At 34.8% G+C, this 12786-nt stretch overlaps 1 protein-coding gene across 1 annotated transcript in view; it reads left to right on the forward strand.

Moving 5' to 3' along the window:
• The first annotated feature begins 9690 nt into the window (after positions 1-9690).
• The window catches only part of Kua (Plasmanylethanolamine desaturase Kua), a 63186-nt gene continuing 60090 nt past the window's right edge, over positions 9691-12786 (forward strand). The window contains exon 1 of the mRNA XM_081740792.1: positions 9691-10108. Within this exon, the coding sequence (XP_081596918.1) occupies positions 9937-10108 (172 nt within the window). The 5' untranslated portion in view covers positions 9691-9936. The remainder of the gene's footprint in view (positions 10109-12786) is intronic.

Here is a 12786-nt window from a genome sequence, read left to right on the forward strand (position 1 = left end):
ATGATTATATGGTCATGTATAGGGGTCCATTACCTTTCATAAGATATGGGTATATTTGTGCACCCCGGGAGGGGTACTTTGGCCCACCCTTAAATTTTGGAAATTGTCCAATTTAAACATTTGGTATTATAGTACCGGATCCTAACATGTATTATGATAAATTTGGGTGGTCCACCTCGTTCCCTTCTAGGGGTACAAAATTGTCAAAATATAAACGTAAGCAATACGTTGTACCACGTGTTTGGTCTTTTGGCCCAATTTATCCTCTTGGATGAGGTTCTATTACCTTATATGGTTATATGGTTATGTATAGGGGTCTATTCCCTATCATAAGACATAGGTACATTTGTGCACCCCGGGAGGGGTACTTTGGCCCACCCCTTAAATTTTAGAAATTGCTCATTTTATATATTTGGTATTATAGTACTGGACCCTAACATGTATTATGATAAATTTGGGTGGTCCACCTCGTTCCCTTTTAGGGGTACAAATTGCCAAAATATAAACGTAAGCAATACGTTGTACCACGTGTTTGGTTTGACCTAAGTTATCCCCTTGGATGAGGTTCTATTACCTTATATGGTTATATGGTTATGTATAGGGGTCTATTCCCTATCATAAGACATAGGTACATTTGTGCACTCCTTTAAAAATTTGGGAGGGGTACTTTGGCCCACCCCTTTAATTTTGGAAATTGCCCCTTTTACATGTTTGGTATTATAGTATAGAACCCTAATATATATTACTATAAATTTGGGTGGTTCACCACGTTTCCTTTGATGGGTACGAAATTGCCAAATTTTAGTACAACCACGTGTTTGGTTTTGGCTCAATTTATCCCCTTGGATGAGGTCCTATTACCTTATATGGTTATATGATCATGTATAGGGGTCCATTCCATATCCCCTTAAATTTTGGAAATTTTCCAATTTAAGCATTCGGTATCATAGTACATGACCTCAACATGTATCATGATAAATTTGGGTGGTCCATCTTGTTCCCTTTCATGGGTAAAAATTACTAAAATATAAACATAAGCAATATGTTGTACCATGCGTTTGGTTTTTGGCCCAATTTCTTCCCTTTGATGGGGTTCTATTACCTTATATGGTTATATGGTCATGTATATGGGTTCATTTCCTATCATAAGACATGGGTACATTGACGCACCCCTTGAAAAATTTGGGAGGGGTATCTTGGCTCATCCACTCGGTTTTAGAAATTGTTTTAATATAAGCATTTGGTATCATAGTACAGGACTTCAATATGTACCACTATAAATTTGGATGGTCCACATCGTTCCCTTTCATGGGTAAAGAACTACCAAAAATCGAATTTCGGAGGTTATTGACACCTATTTAGCACGTTATATGGTTTATTACCTTTATATGTTTATGTTCCCTTTTAAATTTGGGAATTATCAAATAACAAAATTCGGTAAACGTTTTCTAGGACCCATTGGTGTTCCTCTTATGGCCAAATATTCAAAATTTAAATGTTATTGACCGGCTTTATTATTGAATAAGTACAGGATTTATTACTTTTTTCATAAGACACAGGTGTATTTGTGTACCAATCTTAAATTTTGGGAGGGGGTACATTTCTTATTGTCATATCAATAATTGGTAATTGTTCTTTGGGTAAATCATTGTGATCACGTGATCAGTTATTGACCTATGATGGGATTAGGAGTCCAGGACATTGGTACATTGAAACTTTGTAGGATAATTTGAGAATGCATCATTGGTATTGATTATTACAGCCAAATATAAACGTAAGCAAGACGTTGTACCACGTGATTGACCTTGATGAGGTAGTGTACAGGGATACATAGCTAACCTTATTGAAACTTATGACTCATAGTCTTAAGGGAATACATGCTACAACACTGGCAAAGTTATTGTTGATGCAATTTGATTGGCTGATCACTATCTTTCGTGCAATCTGATTGGTTGATCACTATCTTTCGTGCAATCTGATTGGTTGATGAGTTTTAAATCTTTGCTGTATTCAGTTTTTAAGTTTTGTTTTACATTTAAAAATCTTGTTTTCGTTCAACATTTTGCACTCAATGATAAATATGATCAAAACCGTTTATTTGTTAATCGAATAGTTAAAAACCGGATAAAGTTTGACGGTTAACCGTGAAACGTAAAAATTTTTTAGTTTGAAATTTTTTTTTTGCTTGAAACATTTTGTTTGAAAATTCTTGCTTTCAAATTTTTTGTTTGAAATTTTTTTGACAACTTTTGTTTCAAAATTTTTTGTTTAAAATTTTTTTGTTTGAAATTTTTTTCGTTTCAAAATTTTGTTTGAGATTTTTTCGTTTGAAATTTTTGTTTGAAATTTTTTTCGTTTGAAATTTTTTGTTTGCAAATTTTTGTTCGAAAATTTTGTTTAAAATTTTTTGTTTAAAATTTTTCGTTTCCAAATTTTTTGTTTGAAATTTTTTGTTTCAAAATTTTGTTTGAAATTTTTTTCGCTTCAAAATTTTGTTTGAATTTTTTTTGGTTTGAAATTTTTTGTTTGAATTTTTTTTTCGTTTCAAAATTTTGTTTCAAAGATTTTTGTTTGAAATTTTTGTTTCAAAGTTTGAGTTGACATTTTTAAAAGTTTGTGCACTTATTAGTAAAGAACTGGAACTGTTTAGAACAAAAACCTTTGACAACATTGTGGTGCAATAGTACACGTCAGAACCTGGGGTTGTACTTGAAATGAAAAAAACACAATTCATTGAAATGGATCATTTTATTACACTCCACATACATCCATACCAGATAGTGGTTCTGGATATTGTCGATACAATGTATTTTGAACTTCTTGCACTAGTTTGTCTTTAGCATATAATTTTAATTCCAGTTGAAGGCTTTTAAGATCTATTGCAATATCAATTGATGGAAACTCAATGTCCATTTGATCACAAATAAACTGTTTATCAATACAGGTATGCACTAGCCGGAACTGTTTAGAACAAAAACCTCTGGCAACGTTGTGGTGCAATAGTACACGTCAGAACATGATAATGCAACGTCATCAGTTTTGCATCATATATAAGTATCGTTCGAGTTAGTATTCATGATAACGTCATCATGGCTACTTGTCTGCAGTTTCTAAACACACGTGATGTGATGAAATCATTTACCAAGATTACTGATTTACAACAGAATGTACCTTATAGAATCTTAGCTAGCCAAATGATCCCTACAAAGTTTGGATTAAGAATCGTAGTGAAGCTTGAAAATGATAAGAATATAATTTTACCAGCAAGATATTTACCCATAGAACCATCAAAACAAGAAGAACTGCTGCGTTTCTTAAATACTGGATCTGTATCTTTATGTTACAAAGGATTCTTGGGTCGAAGTCATCAACTTGAATTTAGTACACAGCCAGATTCGTCAGCCATTGTGATGAAATCATGAATTCAAACGTCAGCACATTTCTTTCCAATGACGTCAGCTGTAGTTGTATGAATTTGGTTGGTCGGCATGACGTCAGCAACTGTGATGAAATCATGAATTCAAACGTCAGCACATTCTTTACCAATGACGTCAGCAATAACTATAAACCAGCAAATACAGTGTCATCCCACGAAATCATTTGAGCAAGTGCTTTTCAGGAGGAAAGATGTGTACTTCTAACGATAAAGAGTTCATCTTCGCAAGCTATTATCCAATAAATATATTTCAAACAAAACATGTGATGATTGGTATCAGTGCTAGAACATTTGAACCAGTGATTCGATTGGGTAAAGCAGAACAATTTGGTGTACAACTGACCTGTGAAGAATGGCAAATATTATGTTCACGAATCGACCAAATGAACGATTATTTTCATGATGAGCTAAATGTGACCATAGTCAAATCATTAGGCTCAAATCATGAAGTGGTGCTGCGTACAGTCCTCGAAGAGAAGATGGTGTTGTTACGTAAAAAGAGTACATTCCATGTCCCTCGCAACATGGTGTATCTAACACAAACTGAATGGAACAAATTCATCAGCGTATTTCCGTGTGTTAAACATGCAGTGGAAGTGTGCAACAAAACTAGTATATTCCTGAAAAAGTACTATTTTGAAAAATGTGTTATGCATATTGTACAACATGTATCTAGATATTGTGATGGTTGTCAACATCGTTCGTGGGTGCATACCTGTATTGATAAACAGTTTATTTGTGATCAAATGAACATTGAGTTTCCACCAATTGATATCGCAATAGATCTTAAAAGACTTCAACTGGAATTAAAATTATATGCTAAAGACAAACTAGTGCAAGAAGTTCAAAATACATTGTATCGACAATATCCAGAACCACTATCTGGTATGGATGTATGTGGAGTGTAATAAAATGATCCATTTCAATGAATTGTGTTTTTTTCATTTCAAGTACAACCCCAGGTTCTGACGTGTACTATTGCACCACAATGTTGTCAAAGGTTTTTGTTCTAAACAGTTCCAGTTCTTTACTAATAAGTGCACAAACTTTTAAGAATGTCAACTCAAACTTTGAAACAAAAATTTCAAACAAAAATCTTTGAAACAAAATTTTGAAACGAAAAAAAAATTCAAACAAAAAATTTCAAACCAAAAAAAATTCAAACAAAATTTTGAAGCGAAAAAAATTTCAAACAAAATTTTGAAACAAAAATTTCAAACAAAATTTGGAAACGAAAAATTTTAAACAAAAAATTTTAAACAAAATTTTCGAACAAAAATTTGCAAACAAAAAATTTCAAACGAAAAAAATTTCAAACAAAAATTTCAAACGAAAAAATCTCAAACAAAATTTTGAAACGAAAAAAATTTCAAACAAAAAAATTTTAAACAAAAAATTTTGAAACAAAAGTTGTCAAAAAAAATTTCAAACAAAATTCTCAAACAAAAAATTCAAACAAAAAATTTGAAAGCAAGAATTTTCAAACAAAATGTTTCAAGCAAAAAAAATTTCAAACTAAAAAATTTTTACGTTTCACGGTTAACCGTCAAACTTTATCCGGTTTTTAACTATTCGATTAACAAATAAACGGTTTTGATCATATTTATCATTGAGTGCAAAATGTTGAACGAAAACAAGATTTTTAAATGTAAAACAAAACTTAAAAACTGAATACAGCAAAGATTTAAAACTCATCAACCAATCAGATTGCACGAAAGATAGTGATCAACCAATCAGATTGCACGAAAGATAGTGATCAGCCAATCAAATTGCATCAACAATAACTTTGCCAGTGTTGTAGCATGTATTCCCTTAAGACTATGAGTCATAAGTTTCAATAAGGTTAGCTATGTATCCCTGTACACTACCTCATCAAGGTCAATCACGTGGTACAACGTCTTGCTTACGTTTATATTTGGCTGTAATAATCAATACCAATGACGCATTCTCAAATTATCCTACAAAGTTTCAATGTACCAATGTCCTGGACTCCTAATCCCATCATAGGTCAATAACTGATCACGTGATCACAATGATTTACCCAAAGAACAATTACCAATTATTGATATGACAATAAGAAATGTACCCCCTCCCAAAATTTAAGATTGGTACACAAATACACCTGTGTCTTATGAAAAAAGTAATAAATCCTGTACTTATTCAATAATAAAGCCGGTCAATAACATTTAAATTTTGAATATTTGGCCATAAGAGGAACACCAATGGGTCCTAGAAAACGTTTACCGAATTTTGTTATTTGATAATTCCCAAATTTAAAAGGGAACATAAACATATAAAGGTAATAAACCATATAACGTGCTAAATAGGTGTCAATAACCTCCGAAATTCGATTTTTGGTAGTTCTTTACCCATGAAAGGGAACGATGTGGACCATCCAAATTTATAGTGGTACATATTGAAGTCCTGTACTATGATACCAAATGCTTATATTAAAACAATTTCTAAAACCGAGTGGATGAGCCAAGATACCCCTCCCAAATTTTTCAAGGGGTGTGTCAATGTACCCATGTCTTATGATAGGAAATGAACCCATATACATGACCATATAACCATATAAGGTAATAGAACCCCATCAAAGGGAAGAAATTGGGCCAAAAACCAAACGCATGGTACAACATATTGCTTATGTTTATATTTTAGTAATTTTTACCCATGAAAGGGAACAAGATGGACCACCCAAATTTATCATGATACATGTTGAGGTCATGTACTATGATACCGAATGCTTAAATTGGAAAATTTCCAAAATTTAAGGGGATATGGAATGGACCCCTATACATGATCATATAACCATATAAGGTAATAGGACCTCATCCAAGGGGATAAATTGAGCCAAAACCAAACACGTGGTTGTACTAAAATTTGGCAATTTCGTACCCATCAAAGGAAACGTGGTGAACCACCCAAATTTATAGTAATATATATTAGGGTTCTATACTATAATACCAAACATGTAAAAGGGGCAATTTCCAAAATTAAAGGGGTGGGCCAAAGTACCCCTCCCAAATTTTTAAAGGAGTGCACAAATGTACCTATGTCTTATGATAGGGAATAGACCCCTATACATAACCATATAACCATATAAGGTAATAGAACCTCATCCAAGGGGATAACTTAGGTCAAACCAAACACGTGGTACAACGTATTGCTTACGTTTATATTTTGGCAATTTGTACCCCTAAAAGGGAACGAGGTGGACCACCCAAATTTATCATAATACATGTTAGGGTCCAGTACTATAATACCAAATATATAAAATGAGCAATTTCTAAAATTTAAGGGGTGGGCCAAAGTACCCCTCCCGGGGTGCACAAATGTACCTATGTCTTATGATAGGGAATAGACCCCTATACATAACCATATAACCATATAAGGTAATAGAACCTCATCCAAGAGGATAAATTGGGCCAAAAGACCAAACACGTGGTACAACGTATTGCTTACGTTTATATTTTGACAATTTTGTACCCCTAGAAGGGAACGAGGTGGACCACCCAAATTTATCATGATACATATTAGGGTCCTGTACTATAATACCAAATGTTTAAATTGGACAATTTCCAAAATTTAAGGGTGGGCCAAAGTACCCCTCCCGGGGTGCACAAATATACCCATATCTTATGAAAGGTAATGGACCCCTATACATGACCATATAATCATATAAGATAATAGGACCTCATCAAAGGGGGATAAAAATGTACCAAATACCAAACACGTGGTTGTACTAAAATTTTGGCAATTTTGTACCCCTAAAAGGGAACGAGGTGGACCACCCAAATTTATAGTGATCTATATTAGTGTCCTATACTATAATACCAAATGTTTAAATTGGGCAATTTCCAAAATTAAAGGGGTGGGCCAAGGTACCCCTCCCGGGGTGCACAAATGTACCTATGTCTTATGATAGGGAATGGACCCCTATACATGACCATATAATCATATAAGGTAATAGGACCTCATCCAAGGAGATAAATTAGGACGAAAACCAAACACGTGGTACAACGTATTGCTTACGTTTATATTTTGGCAATTTTGTACCCCTAGAAGGGAATGAGGTGGACCACCCAAATTTATCATGATACATATTAGGGTCCTGTACTATAATACCCAATGTTGAAATTGGGCAATTTCCAAAATTTAAGGGGTGGGCCATGGTACCCCTCCCAAATTTTTCAAGGGGTGCATTAATATACCCATATGTTATGAAAGGTAATGGACCCCTGTATACGCCCATACAACCATATAGGGTAATAATACCTCATCCAAGGGGATAAATTAGGTCAAAAACCCCCGAAATTTGAATTTTTGGCAATTTTTTACCCATGAAAGGGAACGACATAGACACCCAATACTGATAGAGGTACATACTATGGCCGTAGGCTACCATACCAAATTTTTAGATTTGGCAATTTCCAAAATTTAAGGGGGGTGGTCCTATGTACCCCTGCCAAAATTTAGGGGGTGGGCCAAGGTACCCCTGCCAAAATTTAGAGGGGGTGGTCCTAGGTACCCCTAGGTCATTGACCCCGGCCAGGGACCATGGGTCCTGAGGCAGGGACCCAGGGGCCAAAAAGTGAGGCAAAGTGACCCCATTACTACTCCTCCGTTTGGCCCCGATGAGAAATAGAAACTGGCGTCATCACTATATGATCCATTTCTTACAGCGTTGAAAAACTAGTTTAAAAATCTTTACCACATTGTTCAATACAATCTAAAATATTGACAAACGATAATTCAATAGAAATATCGTAATACTATTGAATAGTATTTTTAAAAGGAATCCGTTCATTAGTGTAGCAATGTAAAAATAAAAATGTTAATTTTATCTCATAACCTTCCAATCCCTCTAGCTCTGCATCTCGTCTTACGGCGACTCTGCGTAGCGAAAACTCACAAGTAAAATCCAGCAAGCAAGAGAGACAATTCTTCATTAGTATTCTGAAACTGTAGGGGCATTATCTTAATTCCCTACATCCTGATAGTTGTCAACATTTCGCCTCCTACTGAGTTAGGCAGGCAATCCTGTAGACCAGTTCTATAATTCGTCGAGTTTATGCTTAGGTCGAAGAGTACGTGTTCAGTAGAAAATACATAGATCCAGAGATGCAAGAACGGGGGTTAGAGGGTACATTGTAAACACCCACTTGATCCTGTCTATTACGATCAGGATATAGAAAGCAGTTCCGATTTATTTATGGGTATTTATTTATAACAAGAAGTAAAGAGATGAACTTATCCACGGAAAATGTACCGGTATTGTAGTTATTTCTGTATTTTTACGTGTTTAACAACATTCAGTATGAAATAATTTTTTATATCCAGTATTAAATAGAAGTCATTCATTGTGTTCACTGTAGAAAATCATTCTCATTATCAGACTGTTCTTTTCCTGTCTCCGACATCTCCTGAAATCATCACGGTTCATACGTGTCATCTCATCATACAAAGATGAAATGAAATCGTTAAGTGTTACGTCCCACAATTATGCCGGTTACGCTAAAGGAGACGGTGATGATGAGAGAAATAGTGGAATGAAGAAAGTGGGAGGAAACGAGAGAACCTCATGCTCTACCACTGAGCCACCGCGTCCCCTTCTCATCATACAGCTCGTTACTTCACTTTATATAAATAAATCAAATACGGTACATTAGAATAATTAAATGTGAGAATCCATCGAAAGTTGTTAACTAAGACAGCAAATAAGAATTTCCCTCTTACTTTCAGCACGATAAATTCTTGTACAGTAATACTAAACTTTCAAACTAATATAGGTATTTTTATTATTATTACACATATTTAAAAAATAAAACAAGATAAAAGTGCAATCCTTAGTCTGAAGCAGCCACTGAACATAATTAAACTTTCAGAGAGCAATGTAGTTGGCTACTGTTTCATGTTTTTGTTATCTATTCCACACAGAAGGTAGTTAAATGACACTTGAGGATGATATGATGTTTCGAAATTGCAACACGTTGAAACAACGTATTATCTTTTTCACGATCACAATTACGTTCCTGATTAAGTAATACAATCACTATTAAATTAACTACGAATGTTTCTGTCTCTTCTTTTAATTAGAGGTAGTTTTACTTCGGTTTCAAACTACATTAAAAAAAAAAAAAAGTCTGTAGTTATTAATTGATCTGTACAGACGACAAACGAAAATTACGATTCCGATTCTCTTCCAATGTAAGCTTATGGGGCGTGCCACTTGTATGATTTGATTGGACGAACGTTCCTGCCGGCATCATTGTACCGGCATCACGTTGTTTGCGTAGTTCGGCTGTCTGTAGGCTGCAGATGTGAGGAACAAGTATGATAAGGTGTGAGTGCGTGAATGTGTTGAGTTGTGATGTACTTAAATAAAGACGGATGTGTAATGTAAAGTGCAACAATATTATATCACTGTCCACAACGTTTTTCCAACAAACCGTAAAAGTATTCGTGTGTGATTTGACGAGATTTGTCTCAATTGAGAGATGGCGTCCAATTTCCTAGCACCAGTCAAGACTGAAAAACAAATTTTTGAGAACTCAATGTTAGAAGATGATCCAAATGCTAATTCATCGGTAAGCCAAGAGGAAAACACCAAACCCCGCTGGGGCCCTCATCATAAAGGAGCCCAAGAGTTAGCAAATCTTTATAGCAGAGGTATGAAAACAGTCGTTTTAATATTTTTGAGGTAACGTACACAAAAATTGAAAACCTAGTTTATAATTTGTTAATGTATTATGAAAACTTGTTTGTAAAAAAAAAAACTCCCCAAGAAATGCTTACATTTTCGTCCTTGGGTATCATTAGTGATGCTGGTTATTGAAATAAACTTGAATCTATAATTATGTTTGTGTTGAAGTAAATAGTAATGCAACTTAAGGAAGTGAAAGTTCGATGGCACTTCCAGGTTCAATATATTACCTTGTACTTGACCTTATTTCTATAGCATATTTTTCGTTCGCCCATTATAATGAATCAAATGAACAACGAATATTCTTCGGATGGAAAATAAACTATTGTCAAATTAATGATGTTTATGTCGCGTGAATGAACTGTGATAGTACAATCAATTTTAAAATATTCGGAACACTTTCTGTCGTGTCTTCTTTCATTTTTTTGACAGTGCACAATTTGTTTATTAATTGAAATAATTTAATTCCATTTAAAAATTTGTGTATACCGTATTATAAAGATACCAAAAATACTAGAGAAAGTAGGAAACAAATGATAACACGTACGGTACGAGGGTGAAAATAAGGCCTACTATATACTTCCTTACATAGTGTGACTGATTACTTTTTTTAGGACAATTTATGTCACTATTATTATTATTATTGTTTTTGAAATTAAATGTAGCGACTTACTCTTATGTTTACACTAAATATTATAAGACGAATGCTTTATGAAAGTGATTGATTAGAAAAGAATTGTGAAATGAGACTTTGGAAGGAAGGGAGAAAGCTCTGAAATATCCAAAGGATACTATGTTGTTCTCCACAAAATCATTCGTAACGTAGGATCGAACCATGGGCCCCTCGCTACAGAGATGAGGTTCTGGCACAAAGTTATGTCCCTTAGTATAATTATTCGTGCAGGTTTACTTTTGACTCACCACTCGGAACAATTGAAAAATTATATTTCTTCGATTGATTACCGTCTTATTGTCTCCTAAATAGTTTACGGAGGACGATATGAAATATCTCACTTCGTATAGATAAATTTTAAGGGAGCCATCAGAAGTAATTGGTAACAAAATAACATTCTTTTACGATTTGCGTATAAATACGGCGTCCCGATGTACGGTATATACGGTGCAAAAAAAAACGCACGAACCTGAGCTAGGTGGGAAAAGCACGAGGTCCATGTTCCGTTAAGGGGGTCCAAAACTACACAGGACCTCCTTAAGCTAACCTGACCTGACCTGACCTAACCTAATGTAACGTTATGTTATGTAATCAAACGAAAATCAATAGAAAGAAATGGTGTGAAAGACACTGGACCTCCTTAACGGAACATTGACCAAGCACGAATGCTATTTAACCGAGCCAGTACAGGGCGAAGCTGGTGAGGCTGTGCGGGAATGCGTCTGAAGTTGTCAGGCACTTCAGCAGCGATGGTTATACGCGTAAGGGTGGATGTTGAAATCAAGTGGGTTTTGGCGGTGATAACAAGTTTCCATAGCACTTGTCATGGTTTTATATTAATAGCGCTCCACTTGTACACGTAGAACACATCTTCTGCACGCTGTGCAGAAATACACTGCCGGTGTAAAGTAGTATCTACTAGTCATTTTTCGTGTGCACTCACTTATTTTATCCTTCGTAATAGTAACCTTACACTTGTAAACCTATGTCTTTACATGCAAAGTATTGAATTTTACCTGTAAATTTTCCAAAATATGGTGTGCCAAAAGTAAACCCGCACATTATTATGATTATTGTATTATTCGACCGTTGAATATGTCAGATATTGCCATACAGAGTTCTGTAGCTGTAGTATTATTGTAAGAACGTGTCCCGTCGCGCTCTACTTGTGTAATTGTCCCCAAAGGGAATAAGAAATATGGGACCAAGCTTATTGTTCGCAATTGTTGGACTATTCAGTTTATGGTTTTGTAATTCACAGATAAGTTCCGTAATGGTTTTTTAAAGTACCTTAAATAATCAATGGGATATATAGGGATCTTAATCTGATATCCCTAATGGGGTTGAAAAACGCAATCCAAAGTGTACGCTTGTAAGCATGTAGTTGTCCATAGGGAAGTTATGCCGAACTGAATTTGTATATCAATAGAGTATGTTATGATCCGTAACCATGGAAGCATCCGAGAGCTATTTGACAGTAAAAGAACAACAAGGCAGTGTTTTTCTGCTTCCTACGGACACATTACCACATGGACCAACTATCTTAGTTTTACTGTCACGCAGATTACATACAGTTCATGCTTTTTAGTGGCCACTTAGCTTAAGTTGGTTGGTATTATTCGTGCTGTCGTTTCTATGGTATATGTCTGGACGCTGTATGTATACCCATAACAGTTAAGCTAGCCTAAAATGTATCTACATTCAGGGCTACCACGAATGCAACTCCACGCACAAGAAATAATTGATAAGGTACTAAAAGCGCATTTCCTGAGTGCATATACATATATATAAAGAGTACATATATCATGAGTTGATGTTTCTGTAAATTGGGATAGCACGCTGTTATTATTGTCCGAACGAGCGGTACTTACCTAAATTCTGCGTGTCTTTAATGATATTGCAAATATATACAGCAGTAAGTACCGAACAATTAGTTGACTTGCAATACAAATGAAGTCACTTTGAAATTAA

The sequence above is a fragment of the Thermobia domestica genome, chromosome 2 (genome assembly GCF_964235325.1).
Source record: "Thermobia domestica chromosome 2, izTheDome1.hap1.1, whole genome shotgun sequence".
Lineage (NCBI taxonomy): Eukaryota > Metazoa > Arthropoda > Insecta > Zygentoma > Lepismatidae > Thermobia > Thermobia domestica.